Below are 24,723 nucleotides of genomic sequence, written 5' to 3'. Positions count from 1 at the left end.
ATATTTTCATAATTAAGATAAATATCTTCATTAAAATTTTTTTAAGTGATACATATTAATATAAATTAAACAATGTTTTCTTCGTTATCGCTAAAAACCCTATTAATTAACTGAGAGCGTTTTCTTTTTGGCAAGTTATTCTTATCCTCTGAGCATTTTTCTGCATTATCTTCAGATCCATGCCTTACCTTTTGCAAAATGTATGTAATTTTAGATTGCTTGCTTCTAGTTAAAAGGTCTTTATAAATTTCCTTATATGGTGCTAAGCACTTATGAAGAATAAAGTAAGTATGGAATAAGGGAAAAACATTCGGCGACATCAGAAGCAGAAGCGTCGCGATCTGGCAACATTGAAACAAGTTTCGAGAAGGACCACGTGTATCGACAGAAGGCGAGAAGAGAAAATTTACATACTTAAGTACTAATAGTTCACGAAAATAATAATTTTTGTGAACTATTATTAATTAAGTATGTAAAAATTTATTACATTTCCTGTTGTACGAGGGTTTTACCCAATTCTCGAACTGTGTCAGAGTGAATCCGTGCTATAAAAGTACCGTGTTATACGGGGGATGGTACCAATTTTCGAACCGTGTTAGAGTGAATCCGTGCTATAGAAGTGCCGTGTTATACGGGGTTACCTGTAAATGCTTATATAATTACAATGTTATATGTATCACAATTGTATGTAATTATGTAAAGTAATTTTAACCAATGTATATTTTATGAAGAAACTTTTATATCTAATGGTTAAAATTAAAATTTTTAGTTGAAGGATTACTTTTTTATTTAATATTTGATACATGCATTGAAAATAATGTTATGAAATTTAATGTCACTAAACATCTAAATGTTATTTTAAGAGAATTAAAACAATGTTCTGTTTCTGTGAGAATACATTATTGATACTAACTTGCATACTCCCACCTTTCATATATGATTTTAATCAGAATTTAATATTTTACAATGGAAATTTTGGTGTAATAAATACTATTTCCATATGGACTAACCAAAACATTAGACGAATGTAGCCTCCTCTGTTCCCCTCGTATCTAAACAAAGAAATACGATGGGAACAGAGGTGTACTTAAAAAAAGAACAAAATAAATTGTAACGTGCAAAGGGAGAGGCTGCTGAAAGATGTACAAAGACTTTCCCCTACCCATATTTTTCAAACAGAAGATTATAATATGGTTGGTCCATTATGTTTTATTGAACGAATTCTGAAGAATCTTGTGATTAATATAAAGTTGATTTTTATGAACGCCGTATGACGGCGGACATATTTACAGTTTCGACCTACATTATCCAAGACATTTTATATTTACAAGTATTTATTAGATTACATCACAGACTAATTAAATGCTTACGCTCTAAATTTTTTTTAACTTAAAACTGGAGACAAACAGAATAGAAAATACTTTCCCGTAAGTGACAGATTTCCAAAAGACGGTCCGGCCGCGCCGATCGCTCTTCCGCCGGAAACGTATTAAAATATAACTTATAGAATAAAATTGTCGTTTGCAATTTCTGTACACTATGACCCAAATCCTGGTAAAAGTTCAAAGTCCAAAATGAAGAGATAAGCAGGACAAGCTCTAATACCTTCCATGATAGAGTTAATGAGCCTGTGGATAGAACCAACTTGTATAATCATTTTGTGCTTTATGATGTTTATACAATACAATAACCACAGTTTCTTTCCTGATCTCTCCTTCCTATGGAAAAAAAATTCTATTATTTTAAATAAATAAAATATTAGCTGCATATTTAACATTATATTCTGATAATATTACAATGTAATTCCCTAATGACACACACACACACACACACACAAAATACACAAAAATATAGGACAGAATAAAAATGATATCAGATGAATTTCTTTTACTGTGCACTTTCTTTAAAAATAAATTTTTCTTCTGTACTTGAAAAAATTTTAGGGAAAATTTCATTTTAATAGTAAAAAGTAAAACTAGTTTTCAATCCCCAACAATAAAAATTTAATAAATTGCCTACTTTGCAAAATTTAAGCTTGTATTTTGACAAGAATATTGCAAAAATGATTTGACTCTCAACAGACTTTTCTTATAATCTGTTGTTGGAACTTCGTTTTTTCCTGTTGCTAAACTTTCATCAGAAACTCTTATCAGAATTTCTGAATATAAGTTAATACCAAGTGATCTGACAGATTTTTATCACATTACATTAAGGTTAATTAATAATCCAAAATAACGCACTTTTGCTACAGGTTAAGCCACTCTCTGACAATAAATTTAATAATTATTATATAAATTTAAAAAATTGATTTCATTTTAATACTTTTTATCAAGTTATAAAAATTAATCAATAAAACATCCAGCAGATCATTTGTTATACAAGTATACATATATTTTTCTGGAAAATATTAACAAAAAAACAAATTCATTTATTTATTATAAATAACCTGCAATAAGGAAGTCTGTACAATTCTTTATATTAGCAGCAAGTGCATTATTTTTTGAGTTTGTTAATGAATAAACAAAAAAGAGTAAGAAAATACAAGCATTTTATAAATAATCATTAATTGCAAGATATATTTCATCGTACAAAAGTTACGACCCAAGACATTGTTTTCTTACTCAACACATTATCAAATGTTTCGCAATCTGCATACATTACATAAAATATATTCATTTAGTATCCAAAAAAAAAACACAATTTATTGTTACTTTCATTCAATAAATTCAAATAATAAGATTTCCTATACTACAAAACACAAACTTGGACAGCAGTTAATTACCTTATCTGATATCCGTATGATTATTTTTAGTTAATTTATATGAAAACTGACAAAAAACTAGTTTTACTGGTAGTAAAAGTATTTTGTCACATTATTTCCGACAATATTACTTTTTTATACGTATCATTAATTATTAAACAAATTTATTAACATTTTGCAAGGTAGAGGACACAAAGTCGTGAATTGTTTAAATTTTAAAGGCAGACTTTGTATCACATTTAAATTAAACAAATCGTACAATAAGTATAAGCCATAATTATCATTTCTAACTATATTATTAAAGACACTAATATTATATATATCTGTTTTATACAAAATTGAAAAACATCTAATGCACAGACAGTTCTCTAAATAATTAGAAAATATAGAAAACCTTATAGGATAGATATTACTAAGAATTTAAAAATATTTTCCTTACTGATGACTCACTTTATTTGAAATACATAGAATAAAAATCAGAGAGAAAAATAATTACCAAATCATAGAAGTAGGAAGTAGGAAATATATAAACAAAATTTGCTATATATTTTTATTACCAAAAGTTATTCATCTGTTACGTCTCCAATGCAGAATCCGAAACAATATAATGTTTATCAAAAACTTTAAAATTTAAAAAAAAATTCATAGATAACACAGGTCTGCAAAAAAAAATTTTTTCCAGCTGCATGGAATATTTTTGCTGAATTATATGTTTTAAAGATCACAGATTAATTTGTGATCTTTAATCTAAAAATAACTTCCGTTACATCCTATCACGTAAAGGTTTTTTGCAAAATAGAAACAAATTTTTTATAAAAACTCTTATTTATTACAATGAACTAAATATATTATATTTTCTTACAACTAATCAACAAATTATTTCTGATATTTATACACAATTTTAGGTCTACTCTTTTTTCTTATGAAACCTTTTCTTCTTCTTTTTGATGCTTCTCCAAACTCATTTCTGATTTCCTTCTCTGGTTTCTTGATTGAGCATCCAACAGTTGTCAACTAATGTATTGACATCCCATTTTCCTTGGTAACGACTCTCGATATCACGGACATCCTGGTGAAATCTTTCACCATGTTCTTCATTGTAGGCTCCCAAGTTTTTGGAAAAAATAGTCAATATTGGAGTGTAAGAAATGAACTTTTAAGCTCATCTTGCATCCTCGAGCTTCATATGCTACTGCCAGTATGCATTGTACAATGGTCAGATTCCTTAGTATTCCCAGTCGGAGTCCTTAGTATTCCCCTAAAACTTATGCACTACATTCTTGAAAGAGTCCCATGCTTCTTTTTCCTTTTCCCCATTGTTTCCAAAAATCTGCTTTGTCTCAATTGCCAAGTTTCAATTTGAAATATTCAAATTAAACTTTTTTCACAAACTCACTTATGTTTCTTTGTTGACTTTTCACTGCGTATTCACCACAAACATAACAGAAGCTGTTGGGAGAAATTACGCAACCTCTGCGAGCCATATTTCAGAAATAAAAATACAAGCACAGTAGCATTCAAATGCTGGATATAAACTGAGTGTGGCATTAGATGGCCAGAGAGATACTGAACTTATTTAGCTTGTCGAAACACAATCTAATCCAACAGCGGGTTGTTTATATTTATTCCTAGTATCCCAGATAGCATGTCAAAACACGCTCAACCTCACCAATATTATTACTCACTATCAACTTTTAACCCATTTCTGTGTGATCATGCGACCTTCCTCCTAACGCTAAAACTACTTAACCCACCTTCCTCTACCACTATCTCTTCAACCATTAACATTTTTATTTATTTATTACAAAGTCCAGCGATAATTGATAGAATTAATGTGAGAAGTCTTCATTTTAAGGCCATTTAAAAATAAAAAAATAAAAAAAATAATTACTAAATTTTAAGTTAACTAGGAATTTTACACTAAATATAAACAAAAACTTGAGTGTAACAAAAAAAATTGACAAGATGGAACTTTTTTGGTATTTTTTTTCGTTTTTATCAAGTTGAAATCTGTAAGAAAATGTATAAAAATCCTACGCAGTTTTTTACTTGCAGACCTGTGTAATCGGAACTCGTCAGTAGTAGTGCATTACAAGAAAAACAAACACTAATGTCAAGTTTATTTGCTAAAGATATAAATTTGATTAAAATATGAAAATAGTTTATTTTAAAATGGTAATTTATTAATTTGTTATATTTTTTTATGGAACAATGGCCAGACTTTTCAAAACAAAATTAATTTCCTAGGAAAAAATTCACAAGTAATTTGACATTAATGTTAAATAATAAAGGTTTTTATTTAGTCAAATGACTTGTTAAGTAAAGACTATACTTTAATTGTAAAGTGGTAATTACTTTAACCCAAATTTTTCTGAAAAATTCTAAAGCAATTCAAGATTCTCCAAAGATTAATTTTCTCCTCTAAAGTAGATTACTTTTGAACAAAAGTAAAATAGCACAGATATAAACCACTGAATAAAATGTTGATGATTTAATGACTACACTGTAGTCATAACCACAATTATAATTCTTGCCATAATAATGTCAATGAAATAATCATAGAAATTGTAAACATTTTAAATACTACATTATACTGAAACCTTGGATAGAACATCAAGTACATGTAGTCAAAAATAAATCAAGTATATAATCAAAACTAAATAATAATATTGACCATTTATTTGTTTTCTGTAAAAAGGGTCTCATTAATATGAGACCCTTTTTTATAGAAAACAAATAAATGGAAGCAATATTAGGAAAGCAAAACCCACAGTTTGAGAACTATTGCTTATTAAATATGATAGTTTAAACATATATCATAAGATGCAACTTTTGTAAAAGAAAACCTGTCTTATATGTGAAGTTGCAATCTCCCATAGTCTAATGAATTCACCAAATGGCCTTCAGCAAGCTACAGGAAACTTCTACCTACCCCAACTCTTAAAAATTAAACATATAATTATTGTCTTCATCAATAATTAAGCAGCTTTTACATGTATTCAAGTAGAATGGGTGGCCAACTTTTGTGTAAATAAGGTCTACTTTTTATCTTAAAAATGTGTCACGACTGACTTGCTGTCATAGGCATGGTCAAAGTGGCAAGGGGGAGGTGTGAAATACATACTATGTTTAGATCGGTAAGAAACGCCACAATTTAATTTAAAATGTGAAGAAAAGGTACTTACATTTTAAACAAAAGAAAAATTTGTCACTTTCGGGACCACCACTTCACCCTTCCTTTCTCTACCATTCCCGACCTACTCTCTCTGTCCCTCTAACTGCCTTTCTTTTTTTTGGTTTTATGACCTTTTGTCTACATTTCTTATTCCCCTTTTACAACTGTACACAAATGGATTGCACATGGACTGACAAAACCGCATCTGAGGGAGGACGCGGAAATCCGATATCACTACAGTTGCATTTGCACGTTACGTTCACACGCTGCGTTTGGTTACAAGTGTAACACATAAGGTCAAGACATTGCGCGCAATCAACCAAAATTGGCTTCATGATCGACTTGTTGGCTACCCCTGATGTAGAATATTTTAATTGTACATTATTGGGATGTAATTTTCAAATCCCACTGTCAACCATACACCTGTCCTTTATTAATCAGAACAACAGAGTTAGATGAAAGTCAAGACCAGATATGAAATGCATAGGCCCCAATTAGCTGAATGCAAACCTAATTTTTTAAATTATATGACAATGAAAAATTACAGCCCAACACTATGATATTGTCACGATAATATACATACAAGTTCTTCTTTTAAATTGTCTTTTATCTAATAAATCTGATAGAAGGGTACATTCTAATTTTAATGTTTTTAAAGCCATAATACAATAAAAAGAAATTGGAGCTGAGAGCCAAAAGCACCAGACGGCTTAATTATAGTAAATACTTTTTCCCTAAATATTCTATGTTGAAATGGGATACATCTTACATACCTTAAAATACAGTCATTTTTATTGTTATGTTACCAAAACTCTTGAACATTAATCACTTTAGAGTGATCATTTGGAGTATTTGTGTCTGACTGAATCACAACTTAAATGTTAAAAGTCAGTACTTAATTTGTTCATTGGTGAGTTTACTGTTGGCTTCCCTCCTTCCAGAATTAGTTAGTTTTTAACAAATTTAACACTTACAAAAAAATTAATATCACATCTTTTTCTTCATTTTTTTAATAAACTAGACAATATTTTCTTTTTCTGATTTGACTGTATTTAATAACATCAACAACTCAGATGGAAACAGCAAGTGTGAATGACTACTATCAACGGACACCATGCTTGCTTGCATTTATGTTAGAAAATTCCATGCCAAATCTCACAAATCTTTGAAAAAAAAACACACAAAAAATATTCTAGACCTTCAGTAGATGCTGCTAGCTATCTGTAAAGTTTTAAATTTGCACATAAATACAGGAAATCCTTGCTAGTTTCAAATTCAAGGGATGAAATAATGACAACTTCAAATTATTGAATTTAGGATTATCCAAGATTTACATATTTATGTACTATTTGCCAAATGCCACGTAACATATAATTTATTAAGCAAATGAAATACAGCTATGGGTACAGAATGCTATTTTCATTAATAATTAATAATAATAATAATATAAATAAACTGCAGATAAACAGCATGTGTCCAGTGAGAACCTCAAAGGTTGCAAGATAGGTTTCATAAAACCTAAAGCAGAATTCCTCAAAATGTAGCCCAAATTATTTTTAAAGTGGCCCAGAAAGTGGAAAATCACCAAAATGTAGTAACCTAGTAGTCCTACAAATATCTCAATTTACTATTATTATTTTTTTACTTTTTCTGCCCTGTGGGCACTAAGAGGGCCTCTTACAGCAGGCCCATTATGGGTTCGGCCAGGCCCACAATGGGGCAACCAGGTGGAGAGGGACAGGGCTTGACACATCTGAATGGACCGCCCTCCGAAAAATTTCTGGGGTTTCCTTGACCCATCCAGATTCGAGCCTGGGTTCCAAGGGCAGTAGGCTGCCACCTTGACCCTTCAATCTACTATTTGTAGCCCCTTCAATCTACTATTTGTAGCGCAGTCTTAAAATCCCAAAAACCAGCCATATTTTATAAGATAAAAGAAAAAAGGGTATTTCGTGGGTAAGGTGAAACCCAAAAAAGCAAAGCCACATTGACCAGATTAGAGTTGTTCTCAGCCTATTGTTCCCTTATAGTATGAAAGCACTTTGATTTAAACAAACAAATTAATGTATGCTTGGACAGAATTTTCACTTTGATATTCAAAGTAGCCATATTTTGAACTAATTGAATTCTTTAACATGTAAATCTCTATATCCCTAGCTGGGACAAAAGTACAGTTACAAACTATTGGAATTTCGAACTATCCTAGTTTGAATTAACGATGATTTTCTGTATATGAGCATACAGTATACAAAATTCTGAACAAAGTGATACAAAATTAAAGAACTTATATATGATGAATTTTACAAAGTAAGAACTTACATATATCATATATATTTATGGTCATACTGATCGAAGGGTTAAGTCAAGCCCAACCTTCACTGACAATAAATTTGATTGGGCAACAGCACCACTTTAAAGTCCAGGAGAAAAGAGAGTGAACAAAGTCGAGAGACTAATTATTAGAAAGAAAAGATTTATTTATGAAAGAGAAAAACATTAATATAATTTATATTAATTTATTTTTATATTAATGTTTTTCTCTTAATTATTAATATTTTACAAGTCGACAATGACACAGATGGAATACAAACCGAATCTCACTTATCTTTTGTGACAGTACAATAAAGGGAGAAAATGTGACAACTCATAACATACAGGAGGACAATGTTCTACTGTTCTAGTCATTTCCTATCTTGACAATTGTGGCCAAATCCCAATAAAAGAAAGAACAAATATCTTCCCCCCAAAAACAGAGAGTAACTTGAAGAAGGAAAAGAATAAGGAGTTCCTTTCACTTCCTTTTTATTTCATGAAAAACAGTTCTCCTTTGGGCCAATCATCAAATTTTGTAAACTTCATAAATCAAATAATTGGGTAATTTTCCTTGCTGACCACTTGATACAACATAGTAAGTTGACCTCTTTCCCCTCCAGTTTCTATTACTGATCCTCAAACTCATCATTTTTGTAAACATGCCAACTGCAATTTCAAACTGACATTTCATTCGTCTCCATTTCTTCTCTAGTACACCCCAAATAAATTTTATCTTTCTTTTTATAAATTCAAGTTATTTGTACATAGGCCAGCTTCATCTTTGTGACAGGCATTTTCTACATAGACATATCATATCATAGACACATCCATTCCAAGTAATTCACAAAAACTAAACACATTGCCCATTAATACACATGTGGGAAAATAAAACATACCTTGAAATTACCTGTATGCAATGTTTACAGTGCATATCAAGAATACAAGAAGGTAAATTGAAATCTACAGATTTACAATTGCTTGATGAAAGTTACAGATCAGCTATGTATACAGTGAACAGAACATGTATATAAACATTTAATTAATATAAAAAAGGGGAAAATGTATAAATAGTTAAAATGGAATGTACATATAGAAACAATTAAAACACACACACATTTATGCATAAACACAACTATTTATATTACAAAGGGAGCAACATGAAATCCACATTTAAAAATGCTACAAAGTTTGACAAATGATTTAAAACTCAAATTATAGTATTTTATAAAACACAATTTATCAAGTCAACTCAACAGGAAAAACTTAACATTTTAGTTGGCAGTTGACACATAATTTACATTATTATTAAAAAGTGATAAATTAATAACTATAAAATAATAATAGTCTGTCCAAAAATACTCTGCAACAAAGAACCAATCGAAAACTGAAATAATATTTTAGAATTTAAGAAATATGTTTGATTCTATATACTGTGAGGGGCTAGCCGGGGGTACGGAGTAGTTAAGACTCTAGTACCACTTATTCGGCAGCTATCCGTTTGAATAGCCCTCGGGTTGTCTAAAAGAATGGCTTTTCTATCAAAGAAATTGAGCATGGAGGGACTTACAGTTTGAAGTAAAACAAAAGTGGAATTAAATGATCACGTAATCACCCTTTTCCTTATCTGGATTCCCGACACCAGTTAATCAGTTTTATTACACATGGATTAACACACGTTACCTCGGAGTTTCGAGTATGAAGAACACAAATAACCTGAATAAGTATATGTGAATATCTAACATTAACCAGACCATATTTATAAAATAAACTAAAACATTTAATAAATCAAAAATATTAAAAGTATACAAATGAATGAATAACAAATCGTACTCATACCTAAGTCACTACAAACTAAATTAAACCTAAACCTAATAATCCTATTGCAAGAGAGAGTTCACATCAGTCTAACCATTATCATATTACCTCCTCCAGGTCTTTCGAATATTTCAATGTATGAGGATCTTCTTTACTTATGCATAGTCTTCTTCTTATATTTTCTATGGCACTTTCTTGTATGGATAACTCTTCTTATGACGGACTTCGTCATATAACAGACTCTTTGAACGGTGTTCTCTCTGAATGACTTTCCAGAATTCATATGTCAATATCTCTTACGACGAACTGCCGTCATGTGGCAATACCTCTTTCGACAGACTGCCCCAAATGGCAGGAAAATGTCCCTTTTATATCGGCCTTCTCAGATGGCAAAGTAGCATGTGCAAAAGCCACATTTTTGACTCATCTCGTGAGTCAGCCATAGCAAAGGAAATCAACTTCCTTTCTAAAATCAAATGTTTCTTTTAACATCCGTTTTTCAAAATTTTGTAAGTTTAAAATATTATTTTATATTAAAATCTAAATCTTTTTTCTCTCCTCTGTTAATTTATCCAAAAATGACTTTCCTTTTAACTCTAGATACTCACAATACCATCAGATGTAATATATTGAATTTTAAGTTGAAAATACACAAAAAAAAAACTAACTTACAATGCACAAATTTTAAAAAATTTATCCATAAAATAACTTACAACTTTTATTTTGAAAGAAAAATCTATTGGATTTATCTATTTATACTCTTCAGTGTTACTTGATATAAAATGATTTTATTTCAATGCTGCATTTTAAATATCAGATTCCATGTGTTACCTTGAGAAAAGGTTAAATACCTTCTTGTAAAAATACTGGAAAATATATCAATGACTCACAAAAACCTTTGAATTCCATGCGTTAGCTGAATTCAAAACTGTAGTATAACCAGCACATATACCAAAATAACAGTGGGACAAACAGATGGTTTAAAGTTTTCTCTAATGCAGTAACTATGCCATGACTTGCTTTCATATTGTGAAACTGGCAAGATTTTAACATTGAATGTAAAACGCCATTAAATATTTTGTGTGTATGTATTGAATTACATTGAATAAGAAATTCTGAAATTCTATATTTCTTTTCTCTGTAAACTTTCAGGTGAGTTTGAGAATTTCACCTGAAAGTTCAAGGAGAAAAAAAATATGTAACAAAGATATTTTCCAGTTCTAATTCTAATTTCACTAGTATCTATTTTTAATATTCTATAATATATAAGATTTATATATGTTAGGTGAAGTAATTAATACACAAATCACAATTTCAGACAGAGGATGTAAATGAACACACATCTTACAATCAAAGAAAAGTGGTAACTTCATTTAAATAATACAAGAATTTAAATTCCATTTAATATATACTTATATAAATTATGTGCATGTCTTCTTATAAAAAAAATATACTAATTCTATTTAAATTTATTAATAATAATAACTTTTCCATTCTTCCATTACACTAAAACTTAGATTAGATAGATTACTTTCTGTATCAAATTAAAATATAGAAAAAATAATTCATAGATGAAAATAATGTATGAGAACTAACATATTGTTCAGTTATCAAACTGAAAAATTTGTTAGTCCTCATCAAATCTTTGGTGCTTTAATTCATTTACAAAATTTAAATACAGTAGACCCCCCCTATAAAATGGGTTCATATATAACGGCAAAAAAATTGCGACCGTATTCGTATAAACATGCTAAAAGAAATTCGTAAAATATGGTAAAACATCATCACCGACTCGTGTCATGACAGGATTGGTCGAATGTAGACCAATAGCAGATATTGCACAAACTGTTGAGTTTAAACGAGCAGCAGACCTACTAAAAACCATTTAATATTTAACGGCCAAAAAAATTATATTTATATTAATGATGTCTCCAAAGTTCAGTGAATTTTTCGCAGAAAAACAACTTATGAGGAAACACGCGCCCGCCGTTTGATGCACCACTCCACGACAAAAACAAGCTTAAGCAATGGCGTCATCGAACAGTGCACACTCGGTAAGTAATCCTACGATTTTTTGTTTATAGCATAGTTTGTGTGTATTATTCCAAAAATAATTATATGTGTTTTGGAAATGTTGAGTCAAATTAGTCTAGAATTGATTAATTTTATGGAAGAAAACCTTTCAGACAGCTGTAGTCCGTAAACTGCATACGTACCGGGCTGTGATTGGTTCACATATTTAAGGACTCATAGAACATGAATTTCATAAAAAGCAGAATAAAAAGTATCTACCATGTTATAGGGGTCAACTGTACATCAGAAATAGAAAACCTTTTTAAGTCTAAGTGCCAAAATGGGTGTATTTAACTTTAATAGAATTTATGCATGAGAAAGTCATCACAAAGAAAATTATCTTTAAAGAAGTGAAGTAAATATACTTCATTTCTTTATAGATAATTCATTTAATTAGAATAAATTTAAAAAGATACACCAAACTGAATATAAACCGGAACTAAAGACGAAGTATATTAAATAAAATCAAAAATATAAATTACATAAAAAGAAGCTTGATGTATAATAATAAATGAATGATATAATTTGATTTCAATCAGGTAGTATCATTTGTTTTATTACAATAATAGCAATTATCAATTTTTCTTTAATATTATTTATTATTCTGTATGTTATAAAATGAAAAATAAATCATACTGTGAGATCCGCAATTTTTACACCAATGTCAGAAAAATCTTTGTAAACAACTCCGATGAAAAAGAAAACTCTCTTGGTGAGAAGTATATTGGTCAATTGTTTTCACACTTAGGTGGGAAAGTTGACACTTAACTGATCGGAATGCACCATAAGTGTCAACGTAAGTCGATCATGTGACTCATTTCCCACGAATCACATATAAAAGTTTGAGTCCCCAGAAGCTCGGGCGATCTCTCAGAAGTGTGAAATTCGAAGTGCATATAATTTCATAAAAGAAAGTAACCCTTTAAAATTTTAATAAATTTAAATAAAAATTCCTTTAACTAAAGGAGTTTGAGCCTGCAGAAACAAAATATGAAGCGCATGAGAAAGTTATAACTCTTTCTATTTAACTATAAACATTCTCACGATCAATCTGTGAATAGTTTACAAGTATCGACAAAATTCGTCATATTGTTGTCATTCTAACACCAACTTTAACCCCACAATCCTGCGAAAACAATTGGTCACCTGACAAATTTTCCCACCAAAAATGTATAAAAAGCCAACATCTTCCCCTCGTCGGGGGAATCGCCGAACGTCGAAGTCAGACATTGCCTTCTCCATCGCAGCCCTACACTCACTCCCATTGCAGCCCTACACTTTCGTCACTGACCTATACTTGTGTCACCGCTCAGAATCCATAAAAGACGACATTACGGGAAAATATCCCACTAGTATATGCAAAGAGGTATGAACGCTTATTATTGTAAACTCTCTCTCTCATCCGCGAAATCTATGAAGTTTTGTAAAATTTTTATTTAGTTAGCTAGTAAAATAAACCGCTGTTTTGTTTTTTAAATGGTGTCGTTACTCGACTTTGCCAACGTCTTATCGTCAACCCCTCCGACTCTCCTCCACTCGTGTAACGTGTAACCGAATGTTACTACCATCCCTGACAAGAAAGTAGGTCACCGACCTGTGGCTGGAAGGAGCGGATTCCTCTTACCTCCCAGTGGCTCACAAATTGGTGTCACGGGAGTGGGGTTTGAATCTAAAAATCCCTAGAACCCTCACAGAAGTTATACTTATAGATGTGTCATATTTGTCTCCACCGACTTTGGACAGACAGAAGACCGTAGGAACTTCCACATAGTACTTAATCGCCACATATAGCTCACTTTGCGGTAATTATTTAATGCAAACTCTCTCCCCTAAGTGTATTCTTAGTTTAATCTTTAGAGGAAAGATAAACTGTATAATCACCATAAGCGTACTCATGTTATCCACAGTATTCTTAGATGTATTTAACCGCATTTAACCTATGTATCCTAGCTTAGTTATATAAATAAATGCTTGTTTAGTTTGTTAAACTTGTCCCCTGTCTCTTAAGGACACCTGCCGATTTACCGACGCACTCCCCACTCACTTTTTGCCCTCCTAGGCATCCAACGAATCAGAGATCAGGTTTTACCAACCTGTTGCAGAATAAGTGGTCATTTGGGAATTAGCCAGTGGCCCGCTGCTAATCTCACAATACGATATGTGGCATTCCAAACAAATCCTTCTAGGATGCCACTTGGATATGCCTGCAACAGCTTCATCATCTGTATAGAACATGCTTTAATGAGCTATTAATTTATCTGAATTTTTTGTTTTTACTCTTTTGAAACCCATAGGTACTATTAGTACCTATTAATAGGGCCTTTTAATCAAACCTGTCTTGGATATGGCTAGGCTCACAGTGGGGAAGCTGTGATAAGGGACAGAGCCCAATATATGCATATAAAGGTAAGGATACACGATAAGAGCAGACAAATCAAATAGAATCAGATCAGTGTGTGCACACTTGTTAACATTGTGATGGTGAACCAAGAAGAATTTAGAGCAAAAGTATTCAGATAAAATTTTTTTTTTCAGTCCATGAACAACTAGCATACTGTCCACAAATAACTACAATAACGACTGCCATAAAAAATTAGCAGTAGTAAGCTTGGAATATGTAATTATATAATTCTTCTTAGTTTTACACTTCACAAATTAAAGTCAAGTCTACCACAGTAAAAGAAATGTGCACAAATAATATTGTTTCCCAAATGTTGAAATGTAATTTGAATAAATTAAACTTCCTAATGTTTTCAGCTTTCTTCTAATTTTTCTAACAAATAAAATATATTTTTAGAAATAAATACCTCTTAAATGCACATTGGTTAATGCAGAAACATCATAATTCATCACGCAAAAGTGTATATCTGTTCTTAGATGGAGCAAGTTTTCTGAATGTTGATTCTGGTGGATTAGTTGAAATGGCTTGCTGAAATTTCAAAACAATTTAATATTTACTTTTCTATTATTGACAACTCACGTAATAGGACAACTTATATCTTTACACTCACATCTGGCTCCGCTTCCGACTGCGTCACCGGATCTGGACCGTAATGAAATTCTCTATGCAGTTTTCCAGAATACAGATCAGATACAAATTCTTTTAATCTTCCAGGAATTCTATAAAAATTATTATAAAATTGAAAACCCATAATTTGTAACACATTATGAATAAAAACTGATCTTTTTTTTGCATCAGTTTGTTTTTTAAAGTCAATTTTTAAAATATGATTACTTGTAGTATGAATTACTTTATTAGTTTCATATTAAACAAATTAAAACTTTTATTACATAATATCAACTTTATTTTTATGCAATAGGATCTGCTTATTGTAGTAACTTCATCATCAGAATAAGCAAGTCAATCAATTGATTCTGCAGGGGATGTGCTGCCTAGCTCCAAAATTGCCACTTGATAATATTTTTATTAAAGTGGAGATAAAAATATAATACTGGCAATAGAAATCCTAGTCCACTTATTTTGACACTCAGTATGAAACTGAATCACAAAGCACACTTCAGGAAAAACAGTAGAATGTCTAGCTCTTGTGCACCACACCCCTAGCAATTTTGTGATGTCACTCTGCAAGTTTGAGCAGAAAAGTAGGAAGTGACATTGAGAACTGAAGACAGTTTTGTGCAATGCTGCCAAGCATTTCTACATTGGAAATTTTTTATCGACAGACAACAAATTTGGGGAATTTTTTAGGGTGACTATTTTTTATCCTTTTTCAGTAGATTAAAAAATCTTTGCCATAACAGAACTTATGAAATACTGTTTAATACATAAATACTGTTTAATACAAAAAACATTTGATCACAATGTTTAAACATTGTGATCAAATGTGTTATTTGGATTCATTCATTAAAAAAATTATTCAAAAATGATTCATATTGCTAACTTGTGAAGCTTAGTCTCTCCCTCTATTTACATTTTTCTTTGTAAATTTATACTTACTTGAAGAATAAATATTTGTTGCTTTATGGTTAAATGCTTGTGCATTATTCTCGACTCTCTCCTCTGTTACAGACCCATTCATTCCCCCCATACTCAACCACTCACACAATAATTATTTGGAAGGATCCTATGCACCTAAAGTCACAGGTGGTGGTCAATCCTGACTTGAGCATTGCTGAAGTAACAGTCACAACATAATTCCAAACTAGGATTGGTCAGACACAAGTGTAAGCATACAATGATATATCTAAAAGTAAATCTCTTTCAAACTGTTTGCAATGCTTTGTGATGCATGGTTTTTCACATCAAACTAATGTTGTTTTGCTACAAATAACTGTCAGAAGTTACTACATGCAAAACTTGAAATCTAGCTCAAAATAGCAGTATTTATTGATTAGGCATTATATCTTTGTGCAAAATTACATCACATTAGAACTTTGTATTTGTACTTTTACTTTATTATTTGATGTTCTCAAATTAAACTTTTTAAAGTTCAAATAATTTAATCAATAAATACTTTGAAAGATTAAGAAAATAATAACAACTTACTTTACATCATTAAACTGAGGCAAAAGATACATGTGACGAAAACTGTCAATGGCAATTAATGGCAGATCTTTTTGTGACTTTCCGAGATGATGTAGAGGATGTGAAAATTTTACACCATCTGCCGTCAGAACATTAATGCTATCTGCAAGTCACATAGTAAAAGTTTAACTAATGGCAAAAATAATTACCGTATTTACTTGCATATAAGATGAAGGTTTTATTCATTTAACACAGCTTCAAATTCCTAGATCATCCTATATGCACGAGCAAAAAATTCTTTGCATTTTTGCAAATAATTTTTGTGAACTGTGTATTTGCATTTTTTTACCAGATGCTTACCCTCTTGTACTTAAAAACATAAGTATTTTATCTAGGTCATTTGAATCGTTCTTGTACATTAACAAGAGTAAAGACGAATAGCAATAGGAAAAGCAAAACTTTTGAATTGAATTCCAGATTAAAATTCCAAAATCACAAGGAAACACAATATAAGTTTTAATCCATTCTCACGTGAAAACAAATGATTATTAAGAAATCATAATTCAGAGAAACTCATAAGTGTAACCGACAGAGAGTGGATTTGACTGTGAAGAAGAATTAACAAAAAAAAAAAAAAAAAGTTCCTGATTGTCCAGCTTTACATGAACAAATTATGTTGTTGATTTTACAAGATTTTTCCTTAAAGTTTTTAAAATGCTAGTAATTTTTGAGAGACAATGTGTGCATTTACGTTTATTTGATATTTTACTTGTAATTAAACAAAATAAAATTAGAATTATATTAATAAATCTAAATTTCTTTTATTTTGATCTTTAAAGTCACACTTCATCCTATATGCAAGGTCATCTTATATTCAAGTAAATATGGTATATAAACTATAAAAAACTAAAAAATAATTATAAACTGACGTTTATCATTTGACAGTTGACTCTGAACTTCTTTAGAGTATATCTCCACACTTTCCTTATCATCAGGATGATGAAACAAAATCAGGAAAGGTAGACCTTCTTCTGTTAATTCCTGAAAATTAAAATTATTATATTGCAGTTTATTTTCAATATCAAATCTATTTTTTGCAAATTTGAAAAAAAAAAAAAATTAAAACTGTACCTCAGCATTTTCAAATGTTATTTCACGGACTAGAGGAATGCAGCGATTGGTTGCCCAAGCACTAAGTTCGTCATAACTTAACAAGACACCTGGATAGATTTCATCTTTTTCTCCGAGCTATAATTATATTTTTTTAGTATCAAATTTAGTTGAAACATACTTATTTTGATGTGCTTATTATACTAGCATTTAACACCTCACTTGGTAATGTAATGCAATGAAAGTGTCAATAATCATTACTTCAAATGAAATACTTTGTAAAAAATATTAGTTTATATAATATTTTTTGCAAAGCAAAATTTTTTAGTTTGGCATTGATGTAGTGAAAACATTTGTTTCACCAATCTGTGACATTGGGGATGATTAATTTTATATACAAATAAACTTCAATTATACTATAAATATCATCTTTTATAACACTCAAATTTATATACAATGTCAAAACAAAACTTTGAATATATTTAATACATAACAATCCCACATTGGAATTATTCTAATAATTTAACACATTTACTGTCACAAACTTATTACTATGTCTAATATGCTGATTGGACAATATGTTAGGCACAAAAGTCCATTCATGCAGTAGTAAATTTAAGATTAGCCCATTGGCCAATCCTGCAATATTTAATTAATAATAAAATGTATAATAATTTCCACGTGATTGTTTAAGTGTGACACAACTCCAAAAAGAAAACCACTGACTGCACTTAGATTGAATACAATCTCAGCATCATGCAATCTTCCATAGACAAATGAACTTTCCCAAATGGTCTTCAGCAACTTCTACCTAGCCCAACTCTTGAATGAAAATGCTATTGTTTAATTATGGACATTATTTTTAATTTTTTTGCTGTAGCTAAGAAGTTTTAGCATATGGTGAATATTTTAATGATAAGTGACTTCTTTTAAACTCCTCTTTTCCCTTAGAAAATAAAACTATACATTCTAATTTTGTTTTTTAAACTGGATACAGTATAAAAATTTCTTGAGCTGAGTATCAAGTGTGTGGTATGGCTTAAATACACTAAGTACTTTTATCCTAAATTTTCTATACTGAAATGATGGTGCATCTTATTTGCCATAAATTATGGTATTAGTTAAAGAAGACTGAAAGCAATACAGTCTTCATAAACATCTAATTGCAATGTATTCCAATTGTTTCCTACACTTTAATGTAGTTTAAAAATTAAACCAAAAAGTATATTTTAATATATAAACAGAACCTTGCATCTTATAAGTAAATCAAATTAAATTTTTTCAATATGAAGTAAACTTTACCACTTACTTTAGTTCGAGACTGCTTGAAAATTATCTTATTTTCTGTTAGATTTGTCTGTATATCAGATCTAAACAAAGAAATTCATGTTAAATATTAGGTTTGGCTTAAAATATTTTAATATTTTTGCAATTTATTAAATTCATAACCTAGTATTAAGGAAAAATTGACAGTCATCTCTTAAGTCTGCGGCAACTTTGCGGAATACATTATATTCCGGATCCAACTGGGTCTTAAAATAAGCCACCATAGCTCTTTTGTTATTCTAATAAAAGAAAAGAAGTGCATTAAAACAAAATATTTTCATAGCAAACAAAAAATGTTAAATATCTTATATATTTTACTTCATATAAAAAAATTAGAAAAATTAAATGTTTCTCAACTAATTATCAACTACAAGGTATATTGGTGAAATCAGTCTTCCAGTTTATTAAGAGTGATCTCGTTAACTAAAATAAGTTCAGAAATACTATCCTAGCACACAATTTTATATATTTTATATTAATACACATTAAATTTACTAACGTCTACTTTCTCCTCGTCTTCCAGCTGTTTGATTTCGACGATAGGATCCCTCAATAGATCACGAATGTACGAAATCAATGCTTCAGATGATCTCTGACCTCGATATTCCCGTTTTATCTTACCATGGTGTATCACTTTTAGAGTGGGATATTTTGTGATGTGAAACCTTACAGCTACACTCGCTACAAGAAGACAAAATATCATAATCAAGTAATGTACTAATATTTACTTTCTTTTAATTTAAATGTAAATTTAACTCCATTAATGTATATCACAAAATATGAATATCATTATGCAAACAAAATCATTGACAGTGACTAATGAAAAAAGTATAAATCTGAGCCATTATTAAAACATTAAATAAATGAACAACATAGTTATTAACCACAAGCAAATTTGATTCTATCAGTTACAAAAGCAACTCAAACAAATTCAATTCAATCTACTGCCCTCATAGCAGAATCTCTGGAGTCATTGAGTTATATGCCCATTATCACAAGTCAACAAGAACATACAGACTGAAAAAAACAAAATCTAATGATTATCTATCTGTTAGTAATTGATCAGTAATAGGCATAAAGCACAAAAATAGTCTTCTAAGAAGTTTTCTTAATAAAAGTAAGTGAATTAAATTGGATATTTTCACATCACAAAGTGATTCACATCAATTATTTTATATAGAAAAATTTTTCATTCTAGAAATGACTGTTAAAGAAAGAATCTCTTGGAATATACGAATATATAAAATGTCAGAATGCCAAATTTATGTAAAATACATGCAAGTGCATTTATATTCCCACAGCATTTGTTTTTCATAATATTATCTGCTCAGTACTTTCAATTAATCTACAATACATTTGCATAGGAAATTTTGATCCAAAGATTGTCAAAGGCTATGGTAGCATCAACACAATGTAACACTAAATAATTTCCTTATTAATTAAAGAAAATTTATTATATAGAAAAAAATGTCCAAATGATAAAATATTTAATGTGTTAAACAATATAAGTAACTAAAAATTAATTTATAAAATTAATAAAATTTAAACTTATAAATGATCATCCAATATGCTACTCATACTTCTACATATTAGCAAAAGGCATCTTTCCTTCTATGGAAAATAAATATATATTTGAGATGAAATTATTTGGTTCTAAGATAATGTTGTAAAACAAAATTTTACCACATTTACTCAAATGTAAGACGCACTTTTTCCAGACATCATAATTAGCAGCTCCTAGTGCCATGAATCCTATTTTGCTGTTGGTATTTCCATTGCATAATTTTAACGATTTTATCAGACCAATATTTGTAATAGCAAATATTTAACATGCTGATTTAACTCAATCTCACTAGTCGATTACACTATCACCATAGTTGAATATCCCAGAAAATTTAATACAGTTTGACGAGTTTAACCAAAATGCAATATCTATGGAAGTGAAATCTTGATGTATAACCTGGAACAGATTTAGCAATCTAAAACTGTTAGTTATAAATTAATTTTGAATAATTGAAAAAAAAATTAATTCTCATTCAGGAAAGACATAAGGAAAGTATAATTCACTCCTGATTAACAGAGACTCGTTTAATCCAAAATGAATTGTAGAAGACTAACTAATTAGTCTGGTTAAATTCAAAACTTAACTAAAACAAGATTTAACAATGAAATTTAACATCCACAAAACTGCAATAGTTAATTTATAATTAGCAAAGTTTCCATTTGTAACATTAACACTAGCAAGTTAAGTAATTACAACAATAAGTATTGGGTAAAAAATTACTTAGTAATGAAAAAATAATTATTTCGAACAACAAAAGAAAAGAAATAAAATTAACAACTTTTATTCAAGAAAAAATATCTCCACCTCCAATATCAAACTTATAAATGCAACTGTTCTCAAATAAACTGCCTATTTGTCAGAAACTGAACGTTTTTCATGTCCACTCGTGATAGCTGCTGGAAATTTTCAAATCTACTCATTTTTTGCAGTCTCTTAAACACCAAATGCAACATCACATTTGTATCATCATTTTGTTGATTACAGTAATTTTTTCTCTACATATTTATTTACTAACAATCATTTTACAATTTTCTCTTACCAGCAATTTTCTTAACTAATATTTGACAAAATACTACTATTACACAGGTTATATTTACCATGCAACATAACAATTTAATCACAATTTTTAATTCACCAAATTATAGATGCCATTTTTTAATGGGATCTGCATACGCCAAGAAAAATTAATTTTAAATGGAAGCTGCAGTTTGCCATCCTTTCAACAAAACAACTCCCCAATATAGATAACAAAAATAAAACAAAATAAAATAATGTTTGGGCTCAATTCCTCAAAATAGCACAATACATTTCATGAATCCTAACTAGATAAGACATTAATTCTAAAAGCTCAAGAAATTTTCAAGAACTCCAGTAACTCACACCAACAGAAATTTTTAAAGTATTAACAAAATTTTAAGTGTAATAGTAAATTTATATATCCTTTAATAAATAAGGCAGAAAATAAAAATTAATTAAATCACTACACTCCATAAATAGTTTGAACTAAAATACTGTGTGAGACCCGAAAGGCCCCTGGGTCTAAATTAATATTTTATTATTAATCTTAAAATAATGTCACCAAATATTATTTCATTTTTGGTGAGAAAAATATTGTTTTAACGTGGGAATAGGCAGATAACAGATGTCACTTCCTTTCACTGGAGTTAGTACATCCTCTGACTTTCCCTTATCGGGTTAAAATCCTGCTCCGATGGGAAATGGTTACCCCTCATTCATTCCCCTTTCATCCGTTCTCACGAAAGAGTTACGGGCCGATGATTGGTCGATATTCCGAAGATATACAGGGAACTTAGCAGAATTCAAGGAGTTCAGCAACAGATCCGAAAGCGTCCAAACTCCACATACGTTTCCCTCCTGATGACCAACGTCCTTAGACGAGTCACATACAAAATAGTCGAGAGTCTACACATAGAAGGGATACCTTTATATTTGTGCACATAGTGATCTCCCATACGAAGAAGTAAATGAACTTGCATACAGAGAAGAAGACGAACGACATCTGGAACAGGTCGTATGTTTTATAACGATTTTTGTGAGCTCTCTCTCGATCGCGAATAGGGTATAATATAAGCTTAGCGATCTCCCAATTTGTATATTATTTGTAGTAGTTCTGTCTCTCGTTTATCCACATTTTGTATGAGTTTACATTCTTGTTTTATTAAATTTATTATTTAGTTTTAATTAAAAATGTCTTTTAACTGCGTGACCGAATCAGATCACATACGCGTGTTAATCCGCGTATAATAAGATTGATTAACTGGTGTCAAGGAATCCTGACGAGCATCTGAACTTCGCCGTTTGGATCATCTAGCGGTTATCGCTCTCCTATGAAATATTTGAGATCAGATCTAGTGATCTGCATCGTAGAGAACTAGTCTTACCGACTAGTGCCGATTAAGTGTTACACGAGTACTACCTACTCCGTAACCCCGGCTAACTCTCACAACTGTAATCGTACAATCATAAGTTCAGAAATAATATAATCAAAATGCAAACATGAAAAATAATTAATCATTTGTTCATTGATTTAGCTATAAAATAGAATTTTATTAGCAAACATTTTCACAAACTAAACTATTAATAATTCTGATACTTAATTGTTTCTTCAATAAACAAATAAGCTTAACATATGGTGATTAGTTAAGAGAAAAAATTAAAATAAATCTGCTAAAAGTTATTTTGGGTGTTTAAAAAAATTGTGAGATTTGAAATAAGTTATTAAAAATTAAACATAATTACATTTAGGAAAGGTGGTAAGCTACGTAAAACAAATAAATATATAAATGGAAATAAAATCAATGTTGTGAATGAAGTTAAATACTTAAGGAGTAATAACAGCTTTTTATTACTTAATTATGAAATAAAGCATATAACTTTTAAACTATTTTGGTAAATACTAAAATTGAATTTCTCTCCACATGCTTATTTTAAATTACAGTGAAGTCTTGATTATCCAAGGTGAAGTAAACCTGGGTTAACTTCAAAAATTAAATACTCAAATAATGTAACTAGTTAAGTAAATTAAATGCATTAAAATCCAGTATGACTTTAGTCTAACATCCTCTTGAAGTAACTGAGACAGACTGGTCATATAACAACATATTTTGTAATTATTAAATTTAAAAGAAAAAATAAAAATTTGGAAAAATATAAACTTTATTGGTTGGTACTGTGTGTCTTATACTGTTTACAAGCAAAAAATACCAAAACCTGTTAAGCCAAGCAAATAGGATTACAAGATGTGCTCCATTTTGGTGAAATAAAGCAATGTAACACTTGCAGGATCTGCCAAGGGAATGCCTCAAGATAAAACTTTCTACCAAAAAAAAACTAGTCCTTATTTTAGGCATTAAGCCTGTGAAGAAAACCCAGAAAACTATGTGACCATTAGTCCATGGTGAGGCATAAACATTCAAGTATCAATAATTATTGGTGTTTGGAAGTTTTGTCCTTCAGTCCACTGGTGGATAGAAGCATTCACATGTGAATAATTGTTCAGGAAGATAATTATATAACACTAACATGGAGTATAAGTTAATATAAACTGTAGACACCTTAAAGTTTGTAAAACTTGGTAAATAAAACTCAAGAGGAAATCTTCTTTCACATTTTATTTACTAATTTAAAAACCAATAAACTAATAAATTGTAAAAGTAAGTTATAAATTTTTACCTTTTAATCAAAAAACTTGTAAATAAATGAAATTTATGCAAACTAAGAATGTAAAAAATAAAATAAATAATTTTTAATTACAGATAAGTAAATAAAAGGATATAGAAAGTAAAAACTGAATCAATTATACCAAACTTCAGTATAAAAATCAAAATTAGGTATAGTCTGTTAGAAACAATAAAACTCAGGAGGAAAATCATATAATTCTATTTATTACTGTATTCAATATAAAGTAATATATTTTATTTATTACTTTCAAATGTTTTTGCTTCTCCATAAACTTATGCAAAATATAAGTTAGGAAATAAATAGAATATTTAGTATTAAACAAATTTTATTAAAATTATTATTTTTTAAACTAAACTAGTAATAAAGTTGATATTATATAAAATATTAATTTAAAATAT

General features: G+C 29.8%; 1 protein-coding gene across 2 annotated transcripts in view; it reads right to left on the bottom strand.

The window, feature by feature from the left end:
• LOC111629343 (endoplasmic reticulum resident protein 44-like) overlaps window positions 1-24,723 on the bottom strand; it is a 39,428-nt gene that overhangs the window by 567 nt on the left and 14,138 nt on the right. The window contains exons 5-13 of one of the 2 annotated variants that reach the window (XM_023373232.1): window positions 19,559-19,740; window positions 19,183-19,298; window positions 19,043-19,103; window positions 17,755-17,871; window positions 17,553-17,664; window positions 16,645-16,786; window positions 15,149-15,257; window positions 14,945-15,066; window positions 922-1,718 (exon numbers count right to left, since the gene is read on the bottom strand). In XM_023373232.1, coding sequence (XP_023229000.1) covers window positions 14,977-15,066; window positions 15,149-15,257; window positions 16,645-16,786; window positions 17,553-17,664; window positions 17,755-17,871; window positions 19,043-19,103; window positions 19,183-19,298; window positions 19,559-19,740 — 929 coding nt within the window. In that variant the 3' untranslated portion in view covers window positions 922-1,718; window positions 14,945-14,976. Of the gene's footprint in view, window positions 1-921; window positions 1,719-14,944; window positions 15,067-15,148; window positions 15,258-16,644; window positions 16,787-17,552; window positions 17,665-17,754; window positions 17,872-19,042; window positions 19,104-19,182; window positions 19,299-19,558; window positions 19,741-24,723 lie in introns of those variants that run through there. The other variant, XM_023373233.1, reaches the window with a different exon arrangement.

The sequence above is a fragment of the Centruroides sculpturatus genome, unplaced genomic scaffold (assembly GCF_000671375.1).
Source record: "Centruroides sculpturatus isolate CEXI.00-Female unplaced genomic scaffold, Cexi_2.0 scaffold395, whole genome shotgun sequence".
NCBI classification, from domain to species: Eukaryota; Metazoa; Arthropoda; class Arachnida; order Scorpiones; family Buthidae; genus Centruroides; species Centruroides sculpturatus.
The sequence above is the reverse complement of the archived record's forward strand: the minus strand, read 5'-3'. Positions and strand labels throughout refer to the sequence as shown.